The sequence below is a fragment of the Melospiza melodia genome, chromosome 10 (genome assembly GCF_035770615.1).
Source record: "Melospiza melodia melodia isolate bMelMel2 chromosome 10, bMelMel2.pri, whole genome shotgun sequence".
In the NCBI taxonomy this organism is placed as follows: domain Eukaryota; kingdom Metazoa; phylum Chordata; class Aves; order Passeriformes; family Passerellidae; genus Melospiza; species Melospiza melodia.
Genome location: NC_086203.1, coordinates 18,730,456 through 18,745,755, shown reverse-complemented (window position 1 = coordinate 18,745,755; position 15,300 = coordinate 18,730,456). Strand labels below are relative to the sequence as shown.

The 15,300-nt window shown below is 36.8% G+C and overlaps 1 protein-coding gene across 10 annotated transcripts in view; it reads left to right on the top strand.

The window, feature by feature from the left end:
* ERC2 (ELKS/RAB6-interacting/CAST family member 2) overlaps positions 1-15,300 on the top strand; it is a 401,773-nt gene that overhangs the window by 68,162 nt on the left and 318,311 nt on the right. For all 10 annotated transcript variants that reach the window (XR_010028823.1, XR_010028829.1, XR_010028825.1 and 7 more), the window contains exon 4: positions 12,409-12,483. Coding sequence is in view for 1 of the 10 variants with exons in the window: in XM_063164669.1 (XP_063020739.1) it covers positions 12,409-12,483 (75 nt within the window). In the remaining 9 variants the exon portion in view is untranslated. The remainder of the gene's footprint in view (positions 1-12,408; positions 12,484-15,300) is intronic.

Sequence of the window (15,300 nt, the reverse complement as noted above, 5' to 3'; positions counted from 1 at the left end):
AAGATATTGCTCTTAGGTAGCAGTTGATGCCAAGAATTTTTGACGTTTGTGGGATAAGTCCGTCAATTGGCAGGATATGTGAAGAAGTGAGTTTGAAAATGGAGGCTGTGTGGTAAGATATGGGGGCCTAGAAAATCTGCCTGACTCTATTGTGAGAGTCCATAGAGAGCTGTAAATAACCAGATAGTATTTAACCAAGAAGTAATGCAGTAAGTAAACTATGGAATAAATTGTTTCTGTAATATGTCAACAGAGTTATGTAGTTGGCAATTTTCCACCAGCAAACTTTTTTCTCTAGGTTTCTGTTCTTATTCCACACAGTTTCTCTCTTCACTGTACAGTTAACCTACCTCTTATAGTTTTTAACCCTTAAATTATCTGGAAGTCTTTGTTTTGAATTATCTTGTGCCAAAATGTCTTTTATATAAGCCTTTTTATCTGATGTCAGTAGAGCTTGGGTAATGGTTATTATCAGCCTACTGCTATATTTAAATTAAGGAAAATCTGCCAATTTATAGAATTACTGGGTAATTTAGCAGATTTTTTTATCTTTTAGTGGCAATTTGGTACATTGGTACTTGTTGAGAGCTTCCAAATGTAGCTTAAGCAGTGAATTGAAACTATGGAATGTGTATGAATGGCATCTCTATCTAGACTGAAGATTTGGCATGTTCAGTGAGTCCTGTGTGCTTAAACCAGTGTCAGATTAAAACTCCGTGGTGATTTACAGAAGGCCTAGATCAAATTCCTCACAGGGATGTTTGGGAATGCATAGAAGACAAAACTGCCACATTTGAAGGAATTGTTAGGACTGACCTTGTCTAAGGTGATAAAAACTTTTAGAAAGAAATATGAAATAAATGTGAAATCAAACATTTCAGGCGGTACTGAGGTTAAGAGTTGTTGCTCTGTAGTGTGAAGGGAGAGTGGAAAGAAAAGAATAGTCAGTATGACTTACAGAATCTCTAAAGAGCAGTGTCAGCATTTACAGATGCCTAACTCCTAACAGTAGTATCAGAAGAAAAGTGTAAAATTGATGGATGGGTGAACCATAAATATATTTAAGTGAGGGGAAATAGCTCATTGCAGCCTCAGTGCACAGAAATTTTCTGTTAACTTGATAATCACCAAGTTAACAGCATTAACATTTATGTTCTAATAACTAGGCTTAAGACTAAATGATAAAAGAAAATTATTCCATACCTAAAATATAGTAGTCTTTAAGTTGGAGACTTGGCAAGGAACTGTTGAGTGAAATTTTGTACTTTTCACTTATTTAGCACTTTTTGCTCAGCTATTTCAGAACTACATTATTAATATGTCTGTGGGATATTTTTTGAAATGTATGTAAAAGTCAGGAAAAGGTTGGTTCTCCTTTGTTATGCATATCACAATCCATGTGTCAGCACACAGACTAAAGTTTTCTATTATGAGTTTCAGGTCATAGAATATTCTGAAAAGAATTCATTTTGTATACACTTACCTGCAAGTTTTCATTATGCTAATTTTGTCAACAGTATATAGACTGTGAAGTCTTAGTGCATTTATTAAGTGCTAAATAGAGATCAAGATGTTTTTAGATTGGCTTTTCTCATTATGGCTAAGGATTCTTTAGCAGCATTCTGTGTTTTTTAAAGAGAATTGCTCTTTAGAAGTGAAACTCTACAAATCAAATCTCCATAGTAACACCAGATTCTTCTGCCAACCCGTGCTGTTGCAAATTTCCTTGTCAAACTAGAGGTAGTTTTACAGTTGTATAAAACCATTCTTTTTCATGTAGTTAGAATGGAGAAGTAAACCAACACTTTTATTGGTCATTTTGCTTGTATTATTGCATATCCTTTCTCATTTCTGTTACTGGTATTTTATGTTTTTGGCATTTGTGGAGGGCAAAAAGTCTTCTGAAGTGGAGTTTTAGCTAGTAGTTGTACTAGAGAACGCGTTTAGTGTAAGACAAACCTTGAAGAAATGGCTTATTGCCTGCAATGGCTTGAACAAGTATCTTTTAGCATGTTGAGAATTCTGTTTCTATTTTACATATCTCTGCTTAACAATGAGACTTTTGCTGTTGTGGGGATCACAAGCTGTTTGAATCAAAATGGAATCAAAATAATTTCTCTAGTTCAGAAGTATTTTCATAAATAATGAGTTAGACTTGTTCATCCAACTGGTATAAATAAAAGGAATCTCTTGCCATTAGTACTCCTTTGGGAAGCAGTGCAGTGTATCCCTGTGCTACTCAAAGCTGAAGGGGGGAGCACTGTGTGTGCTTTCCTGATCCTGGAAGGGGGCACCACTGTGGATTCCTAAAACTGTGGATCCTGATTCCTTCTGGCACATTAGGTGTCCCATGAGTTGTCTTTCCCTGTCCTGAGGAGGAAACAGTTCTTGAGTGGGACTGCTGGGGCTGTGCAATCGTCAGACTGGGTGGATGGGGTAGCTCTGCATGAAACACTGAATGTGTGCTCTGACCTTCCTTCCCACCTTAAAATGACAAGTAGATATAATGGATGATCAAAATGCTGTTGGAATAATTTAGTGACAGTATGTGTCTGCTTACGGATGGGAGATGTCTGTATTTTTACACATAAAATTAACGTGCTTTTAGTCTTTTGATTAGTGATGAGTTGCAAGTTTTTAATGAAAATGGTAGTGGTGTGCATAACTGTCCAGTAAGCAGAAAGGAAGAGACCGTGGGCTGAATAAATTGTTCTGGTTTCCTACATAGAGTGGAAAGTTTGCCACGTTGATGATTAAAAGTGACCATTTTGTGGAATAGCAACTGATATCATGATATCTATATGTACCTGTATACATTTCATACTTTGTATGAAATGTATACAGGTATGTGAAGGTCCATGTTGATGTCTATTTAATAATGCTGCTGATCAATAAGTGCAAATCCTGCAAGGGAGGAGGAATTAATATAGAGATTTTATTCTGGAAGTTCAAAAATGTTTGAGTTGAAGCTTTTGGCTGCTATAACCCCTCTGCTTTTTATATATTCTTCAGTGTATGAACCAGAGCTTGAAAGGGTTGATGGTGTCTTGTCTATGCATCCCATCCTTGCCTTAGACTGAATAAAGTTAAGCTCTAATTTCAATGTACAAGGGAAAGGAGAAATTATAAAAAAGAGAAAACTCCTTTTGGGGTATGAATTGAGGTCCCTGCAGTACCTCTGGTCTGGTCATGAGCATTACAGTGTCCTATGCGCCACATAAAAGACAGAATGTGTTCTTCAGAAGAAGGACAGTCTGGCTCAGAGAAGAAAACATTAAACAGTCTTCTTTATAAAGTTCTGAAACAAAATATTACTCTGAAAAACCTTGAGCTGACTCTGCCTCTCTTTTGAAACAAATATGACAAAAGATAAATAGCAGTAATTCCAAGTTTCTGAGTTTAAAAAGATATAGAAAACAGATAATACATAGGATGTAATTTTTTTCTCAGTATATTAAGGCAGTTTTATTTGTACCTGCTGTATTCAGGCCTTCTATAATAGTGACTTCAAAAGTTATCAAAACAAACCAAACCCCATACCTATACTGTGGTAAGTTTTGTGCCTAAAAAAAATGTAAAACATGGAAAGCATAGATAACAGTGGTTTTTTATTGCTGCCACTTCTGTTTGGAACATGGTGGATTTTTAAAAATACATGTAACCATGTCTTCTGTACAGAATTTAGTATCCTATGTCAACATGCAGTTTTTCTCTATTTGCCAGTTTTCTAGTCTTAACCTATGTAATCATCATTACGTGCATTCACAAAGTTTTGAAAATTCTCCTTTAGGATCTGTTTTAAATCTCAACAAATAATACTAATTTTGGTCAAGATTATTTTAATTTACATCTCTGGAAAAAAGCTAAGCATTTGGATATATTTATAGTATCTCTGCATTCAGCATTTATTTTGAGTACTGATGCACAGGGAAGTAGTTTTTAAACTGTCCCTCAGCCCCTGGTCTATAGGAATTCATGGCAGCGTGTAGATACAGCAAAGGTGAAGTCTGAACTGTGTGAGGAAGTGGTGTCTTGCTCCTTGTGTTGCCTTCAGATACGGGAAAGGAATAAAATAAAGAATTTCTTTTCCCATTCTTAAAAGTTATCCGTGATACAAAGTGTTGTTGTTCCTAAGAGACAACATCAGACACTTTTCACTCTGCCATAATTTAAAAACAGATAAGGAACTGTTCTATCTTTTATGCAGTGAGAAAATAGGTTTTTGTTGTGTTTTTTTTTTCCTGATCATATTTTCAGTTCATGTGTGTGTTTTTCTGTTCTGATAAAAATGGAAGAGGAAATTTGAACAGATGGATTTGAGTTACCAAGCAACACTTAGTTTCCCAGGCAATGGAAAAAAAGAGCACGTGCTAAGTGAATTTTATTCCTTTTTTTTTTTTAAATTATTGTGAGCTGATGTATGAGCTTCACTTTAAGAGACTCTTGCAAAACTTCATAGAATATAAATAAATAATCAGTAAACTCCCTGGGCACGTTGTTTCCTATATGACTTGAAGAGTTCTTTTCTTTAGTTGTGGTACAACACAGTCTATGCAGCAAGGCAGTTGTAGAGGACGTTGGTGTTATTTCCTTCACTCCAACATTCTTATATGCAATCAACTCTATTTTTCTGATTTTAATGTGTTCGTGTAATTCAGAGTGAAATAAGTGTTCTACATTCTCAAATGTTTATACATTATCCCCACTTCTTCCCTCTTGAGACTGACTGACTTGGTTGGCAAATCTCAATTGATAGGTGGAGCTGCATTGAATTGGTGGTGCCTTAAATTCAGTTTCTGGCAGATCCAAAAATAGGATTTTTGTTTAAAGGGCAATGCAAACTACTTTCTTCCTTTCTTTTTTTTAGTGAGATTGTGGTGTGGTGAGTTCTTTTGACAAGCATAACATTTTAGCTTTAGGTTAAAAAGCATGCTATTTACAAGTGTTTTTTTTTTTTTTTTTTTTTAAACCAAACCAAAATGCCCACCCGCCAAAGCACTCAAATTGTGTGACAAACTATCTGTGTCTTATCTCTTTAGGGTACTGCTCTCATGTCCCTCTCCGCTGTACATTTGCATAACCTAACAGCTATATAGAACACTTGGGAATGTAGGGATGACATTTCTAGGGAAGATAATGTTGTTAACTGAGAGCTTTGACATTCTGTCAAAATAATATCTTAATATCTTAAGAAAATAATATCTTAAGAAAATAATATCTTAAGTTTTCATCCACCACTATCTGTACTTCTTTTCTGCAGCACTGCTCTGCATGCTCATCACCCAGCCTGTTCTGATACTGGGCATTGATCCCCCTCAGGTGCAGGACCTGGCCCTTGAGGGTTCCCAGGAGCACATTCCTGCAGCCTGTCACTGTCCCTCTCACCCATCCCTTCCCAAACAACAGCCTGGTGCCATCTGTGAGCTTGCTGAGGCCGTGCTCAATCCCACTGATTGAGGCATTGGACAGTATTTATCTCAATATGGCCCTTGGATGCCACAAATACTGTCACAAAACTTAATTTGCATTTTTAAAAAACTTGATGTACCACAGAGCCAATAAACTCACACATTTGAAGTCTTATTAACTCTGATGTTTGCTGGCTTTGCTGATTAAGTTTAAATACTAAATAGCCTAAGCCAGCAGTAATTTTAAATGCATGTAAGTAAAACCCACCCATATTTAGAAAAGCACTTCCTGGAGAATTAGGGAACTGAAAATCAAACCCATAAGTTATTTTAGCTAGTGATTTCACCAAGTCCACATGAAGGGAAAAGAGACAGGGAAACATAGGCTAGAAAAGGTATTAACAAAAGAGTATTAATAAGTCTGGGCATTAGTAGGTACAATTATGCAACTATGCTTTTCAAAATTAAAAAATCCTGTGCTAATGAATTTGAAGTATTACTGCAACATGGGGGTGGGCCAGCACTCCCCTGGGTTGGCTCAGGCTATTTACAGTGATTGATGTTTGCTCAATGTGAAGTTTATAAAAGGATTTCTACCAGAAAAGTGAACACATGTTTGAAGTTCTGTGCATGCTAACACCAGCTAACACATTACTGCAGTAACCTTAAGAACTCTGTGCAGCAAGTGTGTGAAATATGTAGTATTTCTGGCTTCGAGTTGTTGAGTGTGAGCCTGGCTTTGGCAGGGCTATTTTTCTGCCATTTGAAAGCTAGGTTCTTAATTTAATAATTTAAATTGGTTTTGCATCTGCAGTCAGGCTGAAGAGGAGCACTGGTGCAGAGCAGAAATTAAACAAGTATTACTGAGTTTGTGCATAGGTTGGAAGGTGGGGAAAGCACTTAACAGGATATCACCCTTTGTCTTTTTGTTTTTCTAGGACAGAGCTCTTAGCTTTCAGCTTGTTTAAGGAAGCTGTCAGGAGGTTAGCTGTGTGAGTATGGAAAGAACTGTTGGAAAACTGCTTTCCTCTATTTAGATGAAGTGGCTGTAGAAATACCACAAGCACTGTGTGTTGGCACTGCTGGTAACATCCTATCTAGCAGTGCTGTCCGTGTTTAGATGGCTTTGGTTTTTTGTTATTTATGAAGAGTGGAGCTGGCACACAGCAACATCTCTACTGTGTGTTCTGGATCTTGGGATTGTATTTAGGAGTCTTTGCTGTGACTTTACTCTTTGAAGTGTTGCCTGTGTGCTTTTGATGGCAGGAGCAAGGGAAGTCTATTCTTAGTTACACCCTAAGGTGGAATTCCATTATTCCTCCATGGTTAGTGTTACACTTACTCTAAAACTGATGGGATATTGCTTTCTTTTTCAGCCTTATTAAAAAGTTCTTTGTGTGCTCAAGCTTCTAAATGGGAGGGAAGTAGTGGAAATGTCTTTAAAATAATGGATTTGTTGGACAAGGATTTTTTAAAACTCAATCGATTACACAAAAGATTTGTAACAAGGATTTTGCATTTTAAGAATTTGAAGATGTGATTTTTAATAAAAGATAGTCTTCTAAAAAAAGATCCCCACACCCAAACCAAATTCTGGTTTATAACTCCCAACCATGTTTCATTTATGTGTCCTACTTCAAATTAAGTGACTCTTTTTAGTGCACCTGAGTTACTAATAAATGACTATTTAAACATTTAGCTTTTTTAAAAAAGGCATATTTTTCCATGCAGTTTTAAAGCTTCATATGCACTGAAAAGAGAAAAATTTTCAGCCAAGATGTTTCTAGAGTATATTTGCTTTGCGGAAGTGTAAGCAGCAGTTGGAACGTCTGTTTACTGATTCTAATGGACTACACCTGAAAACAAATATATGGCCTTCCTTTACTGCAGACACTCAAGCATTTTGGTATGCCTTCTTAAAGAAAATGGTGAAAAGGGAGAAAATTGTTTATTGTCAAAGTTTCTTGTTCTGAAAATATGTGTAAAGCAATAACTCTTCCCTTTTTCTAAAATTGGGGAAGTAATTTTGGTAAGAGGACAAGAGATTAATGGTACTGTGCAAAACAGAAATGATCCCCTAGGAGTTTTATTCCTTCTACAAAGAAAAGAAATAAATTTTCAAGAATTCTGGTAAAAGTGGAGTTTCAGTAGCTCCTTTCAGAAAACACTCTGTGTGCTTTCAATTACAAACTAAATTGTCCCACATGCATTTCAAGCTCCATATACAAACCTTGTTTTCACTTGAAACTTTTTGTATGTGGTCTCTTGCCAGAGGACAAACTTCCAGTATGACAACGCATGTGGTTGCTTAAGGTGTTTTTGACATACAGGTCAAAGAAAAGCTGAATTTCTTAAATCTCAGATTATTTTTCCTCATAGTCTGTCCTTAGGTATGTTAGTAAAACTTCATAAGCCCCTCTTACATGCATGAGTTCAGGAATAAATGGAAGTCTGATAGTTGCAAAGAAATACTTTGGCTCGTGATTCAATGTGGGTTTTCAACTGGTGTAAAAACTTTTCCTTTCTCCCTCATACTCTTCTTTACATCTCCAAGTTTTAGAATGTAGGCCAGGGATGGTGTTAGACCCGTTGTTCAAGAGCAGTACAGAGGTCACTGAGATTATTGCTGGACTTGTCTGTCATGATGTACTTCTGACCTTTGTTTTATAGTTTGGTGGTGGTCCCTGATTAATGTAGTTTCTTTCATATTCATCAAAATTCATATCTGTTTATTTAAAACAAAATATGGAGATAGAATTAACCATGCATCTGAGTATTTTGCTTAACTCTGAGAATTTAAAAAATTTTAGTGCCCCTAATTTACAAAGAAAAATCTCTGCAGAACTTTTGTAGCTATCAGCTCTTCATATTTCCTCTGATTTTTCATTTCACATTCTTATATACACATTTTCATTTCTTCAAGCTATAAAATTTGTTGGAATTTGACAAAACTTCTTTAACAGGTTCTCCCAGAGTTCAAATACCTACAATGGTGAATTTTTAAAAGAGAATTAATGGTAACATGGTTTTTAGAATCCTTTCCAATAAAAGGGGTCCTTTTTCCTGCACACTGGAGACAGACCTGGGAATTTTGTGTCGTCAGTTTATGGTTTCCAGAAAGACAAAGAGTTTGATCAGGATCTCGTAAATCTACTTTAATTTTAATTACTGTGAGGCTGTTTTGGCTGGGGGTGGGTGTGAAGAGTTAGAAAGCAGCAGATAGGTCTGTATGTTAAGAAGGAATCGATTCCTGTATGTTCTATTTTTCTAGTATTCTGGTTAAATTGAATTTGATCAGTATTTCTAATGGTATTTTTGGCTAAAGAAACACTACTGTTTAGACACTTGTGGTAAGTGCTGTGCTTTTATCTAAATGATTGGTTGAAATATTGAAATACTGCTGATCTAAATTTTAAAGTTCAGACAAGCTGATCCTGTAGAAGAACTACCAAGGCTTTCTTTTCCAGAGGAATGGAACCAGTGTGCTCGGAGGTGTTTGAGAGAAGTAGCAGCTCTTATGCCATTGTCTGCTGTGATTTGCAGATTTGTACATTTTGTCTGTGAAGGCAAAAAGCTGCCTTTCCTCACACAGTGGTTGCTCCTGCCAGTTTTTATAATGCCTTCTTTAATAATTTTTCTTTCTTCTTCCAATGCAGGCACAGTTTCACACCATCTCTAAATTGCATATTTTTCTGTTTTTTAAATTTCCTTTCTAGCACTTTGTGTCATTTTTTACACAGTTTTGTGTAAATAAATGTAAAACCTTGAGCTACATTGACAGTGTTGGTGTCATTGAATGACAACAACACAGTCACTGATGTCTTGGGAACATTAATAAAATACTTCAGAAACAGAGTAAAGAAAGATCAGTTTGCAGCACCTTGACTTTTCTGCAGCCAAGGGATGAAGTGTCTTTTAATAAAGGTGGGATAAATCCACAGATTTATTTGGGTAACTAGTATAAATTTCAGATTATGCTAGGTAGTGAGGATTTTCAGCACCAGTGATTTATGACAAAATTTTGCAATATCTTCTTACCAAATTCTGAATAAAAGGGTAGAATTCATATTCCACCAGTATTTTAAGATTACATTTATAATCTGTCTCCCCTTTGGATTTTTTTTTTTTTTGGTGTTTAAGTTAGCGTTAAGATTGTGTGCTAAAGTTATTTCTGAGGCCAATACAAGATGCTAACCTAATCTTGTGGAAGGAGAAAGCAATGACCAAGTTTGGATTCAAGCTCATTTTAGTTTGAAAGCAAAGACTATTAAACTAAATTTAATGTGAAGGAGACCTGATTACCTGCTAGTTTTGAGTGGGTGCATTAATCACCTTGACAACTAAGCATCATCAGGAAATACAAGGTGTGGGCATTTGGTTACACATTAGTTATAATTAATTATAATTAATTTGCATGTGCAAAGTGGTTACTCAGAATCAGGTGTCATACAGAGGGGTATAAAGAAAATCTAATTTTATAAATGATTGCATCTCTGAGATATTTTTAGTATAGGCTTTGATTGTTGCAGAAATGATGACACAAGATTTTTTTCATGGATATAAGAATCAAGAGTTCCCTTCAATACAGTTTAGGTTAAAATAAACTATCCCTAGTAAGTTTTTGATGTTTTTCCCCCCACATTTTCTTATTTGTCTCTCTGGGCTTTTTATTAAAAGAATTGAAAACAAGAAATAGACATAATTCCAGAAATGATGTAATGGATAAAAACCTGGTTTCCTTAGGCTATGAGGACTTTCTGAAATGTCTAGAATATCTCTTGCTTAGCTGTTCAGGCAAATTTGAAAGCCTCCAGACGACCTCAGAGAGTAAAACAATCAGGGTAAGGTATCATGCACATAAAGTGTATCCTTAAATTAGTACCCCAAAAGTATATCCCTGAATCAGGCACCCCAAATGAAAAAACACATACATAGAACAACATAAATTCAAGAACTGAGCCTTGTGGGAGTCTCCAAACATTTGAATCTGATTGGAAGAAAACCCACACAAAATAATAAAGTGGGAGTCATTTTCTGATCTTCTCCAGAATCCTAAAGTCTGCTTCATTTTACCATCAGGGATAGAGAAGAAAAGCTTTTAAGTCAGCCAGCATCAGATTGATTCATAAAGCAAACAGGAAAAGCATTATGAGGCAAGGCTTCATGCTATGATAGACATCTCGGAGTACGCATCTTTGGCAGTCTATACATCTCTGGCTAAGGGGGTGGAAACTCTGGTTTGTCTCCCTGGGCAATGTGTGGAATCCTGTTTATATTCCAGCTCAGTTTATATGGCCCTGGGGAGCAAAGTCTGGTCTTAGAATTAGCTGTAATTTTTGCTGATCTGATAGTGGTATGACTGGCCAACTATTCTTTTGTGTAACTGTATGACAAATTCATTACGTACTCTTATTTTTTAAAACATTTGTGCAGTGAAGGTACTTATTTCATCTAAGAAAAACACCTGGTGGCAATTGAGTGATTCCTTGCATAGGTGATTTGCAAAGATTTCTTTCTTTTTATAATATGGAGAGTTGCATTTAAATTACAAAAACCACAAGGAAAAAGGTCCAATCAGATATGCTATTTCATAAATGCAGAAAGAATTTCATTAATGCCAAAGCATTTGAAAAATGCATAAAGGCAAAATTATAAGCTGATTGTTATCTGTTAAAGGTAGTTTAAATATATGTATATGTACCTGCAGTATATTTAATGTAATAAAAAACTGTTCAGACTTAGTGTTGAGTATACTAATATGTCTCTTGCAGTTATTTTAGTACATTAAGCTGCACATTTTTAAATGTATTTTATAAAGATGTTTATTAGCAGTAGGCTTCAGTTTAATAACCTACAGTAATTAGTCTTTGAGAGCAGTTGTTTCTCACAGTTATGAATAAGCCATATGTTTGTTGCTACATAGAAGAAGAAACTAATTGATAGTTTGTGATACAAAAAAATGACTTTTAAACTTGTGGGTTATAAGGGATGCAAGACCTTGGCTCCTTGGCCTAAAGGATAAGCATCTTTTTCTTGGCTACAAGGTTAGTTCAGGAGTCTGTGAAGCACTGAAAGAGAAGGAACTAGGACATAAAGACATCATGGATGGCACTCCATCTTTTAGAGCAGAAGGACTTAGGGCACATTCTGCTCCAAAGGAGCAGAAATTGGACAATATCTGTCCTGTTTCAGGTTTTTTTATTAATAAACTTCTCAGATGGTCTATGGGAAGGGAATAAGCATCACCAAATTCTCAAATGAAAGTGTTTTGTCACATCTTGACTACATTTTTTCCAGGTAGTTATGTGAGTTTTTTATCACGATGTGTCATACCAAGATGCAACTCTGGTTTCATGCTGTCTTCATACTCCTGTGGGTTTTTTTTAATTATTGTTTTTATTAAGACCAGTATGGATTGGTACTGTTAACTGTGTCCTAACCAATGCAATCCATTTTTCTTTTGCCTGTGGATTAAGATGCATAAAAACCAGTAGGAAAATGTGAAAACTGAAATGTTAATGCTACTGTAGCGTGTGCTGCGTCAGCCCACTACATAATTATTATCCTTAAAATGTCAAATTTGAATATAATGCGTTTAAATTGCTTATTTCAGACAATAGAAGAAAAATTAGGAAGAAACTGCAGTAAAAAATTTAACACTTACCAGTGTTTGAAGCAGTAACAGAATTAAATAAAGTTTTGTTGTTTAAGCAGCAACAGCAGCATTGTATCTGGACTAAGAAATTCCTTGCTGGGTTGTCACGCCTGCCGTTAATTATTGATAAGGGGTTTCAGAAATAGCGCATGTGCTGTCAGAGTTGGCTGTAACACAAGACAGGGAGTGCAGTGGTGGCAGAGGGGATACAGCCAGGGCAGCACCTGTAGCACTTGCAGTTACCTGCTTCTTGCCATCAGACTTTTATTTTGTTGCAATGAGTTCATGTGGGTGGTTAAAATAAAGATGAGTCGTCAAGCTTATTTCTATCGTGTCCCTCCACAGGAACTGCACAGAAGAACCCAACTTCAGCCTGAGCCAGCGAAGACGAAGGCTCTGCAAACAGTCATCGAGATGAAGGTATGGTCTTTGCATCTTTCCCTGTATGTAATTTCTGCAGTGTGAACTCATGTGCTGGGTGTAGCTGGGATGGAGTTAGTTTTCCCCATAGCAACCTGTCTGGTCCTGTGTTTTGAAATTCAGACTGAAAACAGTGTTGGTAACATGCTGATGTTTAGCTGTTGTCCAACAGGGCTTACACAGAGTCAAAGCTTTCCCAGTTTCTCACTCTGCTCCCGCCCTGCAAGTAGGGAGAGGCTGGGAGGGAGCACAGTGAGGACAGCTGACCCAAATTCACCACAGGGATAATCCATACTGTCGTGTCACGCTCAGCCTCCACAAACTGAAGAGAGGGAGGACCTTCAGAGTCAGGCATTTGTGCTCCCAAATAACTCTAGTGCCTGATGAGCTCTCCTCAAAACGCCAGGCATCTTCCTGCCCATGGGAAGCAGTGCATGAATTCCATGTGTTGCTTTGCTTGCATGCACAGCTTTGCCTTACATATTGCAGCAGCTTTATCTCAAACAATGGGTTTTCTCACTTCTGCTCTCTGGTTCTCTCGCCCATCCCACTGAGGGGGAGTGAACAAGCAGCTCTGACAGCTGCCTAGCAAGTGTTGATTTATGACTTTTACTCATTAGTTACTGAATGTTTTCTTTATCATGTCAATTAATTTTGTTATGTAGCTAGGAGTAATTAGTACTTACTTCTCCTGGTCTGTTTTCTAAATAAAATTGATTAAAAAAAATCAAGTGTAGCATTGCTGAAAAATGAGAACAGAATATTGCTTTTTAAAAAGACTAGGGGGTGTGTGTGGGAGATCCAAAGTACATGGAATAAAATGGCTAATGTAAAATGTTTTCTTCCTCAAACCTTTAAACCAGTTCTTCTGTTGATTATTATTAGGCCATAATTTTACTGCCAACCTAAGGAAGATATTAGTTGCATCAGCAGGTATGACAAAATTTGATGAAACAGCTCTCTTAGTCCTGACCATAGTTTATTCTTTTTGTTATATAATATTACTAAAGTGTTGTGGCTTTCCCCTCCACAATAACAATGAATAAAAGTCATAATTAAAAAAGTTAAAAGTGTTACTTTTGCATAATTCTGTGAGTCTGGATTGTTCATCTTTAAGAGAAATACCATGAGACTTGAGATAATTTGTGAGTTGGCAATGCTGTCTGAAATTCATTAATGATGGTCTTTCATTTCCTTCTTAAAAGGAAGTGCAAATTAAAGGCCTCATTTTACCAGTGACTTCTGTTGTGAGCAAATGAGTTCAGCATGTCTGAACATTGTGATAAACACACAGTTAAAACAACAGTAGGACTTTAGCAATACAGTATCTGTCTTTCAATAGATAATAATTAGTTTGGATTATATGGGTGACAAAGAAGACATATTGATTACAGAATTCCATTTTTGGATATATATTTGCTTTGGACATCAGTTCAGTACTCTTTGTATGAGATCTATGTTTTTGCAGTAACTCACTACCCTAAGTAAATAGGAAAGTAAGATACTGGCTGAGAAACTTGGTTTTACTATTAATATTCAGAATTATAAATTTAAAAGTTCTGGAATACAAAAGCAATGTGTTAGAATAATGTATAATCTTTCATGTGGGTTATATAACAATGTAAAGGACATGTTGAAGTTAATTTTCAGTTCCTCTTCCTGTACCAAAAGTGTGAAAAGATCAGGGATGGGGGGTACAGGACACATGAGTGACACATGTGGTGACTGTCGCTGCTCCTGACAGTGTCTGTCCCTGGAGACACTGAAATGTTTTCTGTTTGACTCCCAGGGGAGGTGGGTGTGCTGCAATATTCCACTTTATAAAAATCAGATCTTCATAGTAGAGCTTTCGTTTGTTGTGAGTGAGGCTGCAGTCCTGTTGCTGGAGTCCTGATGCAAAGCTGCTTTTTGCCTCTGAGGCACGCAGTTCTTTCTGTCCCTATGAGCACGCACCCCTTTGGGGCTGCCCCTGTCTAAAATAGGCCTAATATTGAAAAGAAAAAGGGACAAATATAAGATGTTGAAATCCACATGATTAAACAGCAGTTTTCATTACAAGTTCCAGATTTGGAATGTTTTCAAGTAAATTTAAATTGTCTTAATCCAGAGAGCATTTGTTTTGAAAAAATTTGGAACATTTGTTTTGAATGATCAAGCACTGAAGGAATTGTTTCCCTGCAATGTTGAGGGTGGAAGGAGGGAGAGGATTAGCTGTAATGTGGCAGTCTCAGGCCATCCACTCCCCCATGCAGAGACTCCGAGCAGTTTACATTTCTTTTCACCACACCCAGCCCCTCCCAGCCCCTCACCACTTTTTTTTGTCTGAGTGCCTTCCATGGCTCCCCCAGGCTCTGCCAGGATACAACTTTCGCTCCTTCATAAATCCTTCTATTCTCTGTGGTTTTCTTCTGTCCCTTGCCATTGCTGAATTCTTGCTGTCCCTTTTCCCAGTCTGTATTCCCTTTCATGCAGTCAAGGATACCCATTTCTCCTGCCTGTCCTCTCTTGTGTTTGTTTGTCTCAGACATCTTCTGCACTATCTGTCTTGTCCTGTCATCTTCGTTTGTCTCTAAAGCTTTGCAAGTAGTTACTTATTCTTACAGCAATTGCATTTCTGCATAACTGCTGTCGTGTTCACCAGTGTTTATCTCCTGTATATTCATGCAAAATAAAAAAAAAAAAGCAAACAAAAAAGATGGAAAATCCACATCCTATGCCCTGACCTTGAACTAGGAGAAATTTAGACTGGACATATGAAGAAACAGAATTTTATGATGAATAAGGTGGGGCCCTGGCACAGGTTGCCCAGAGAAGCTG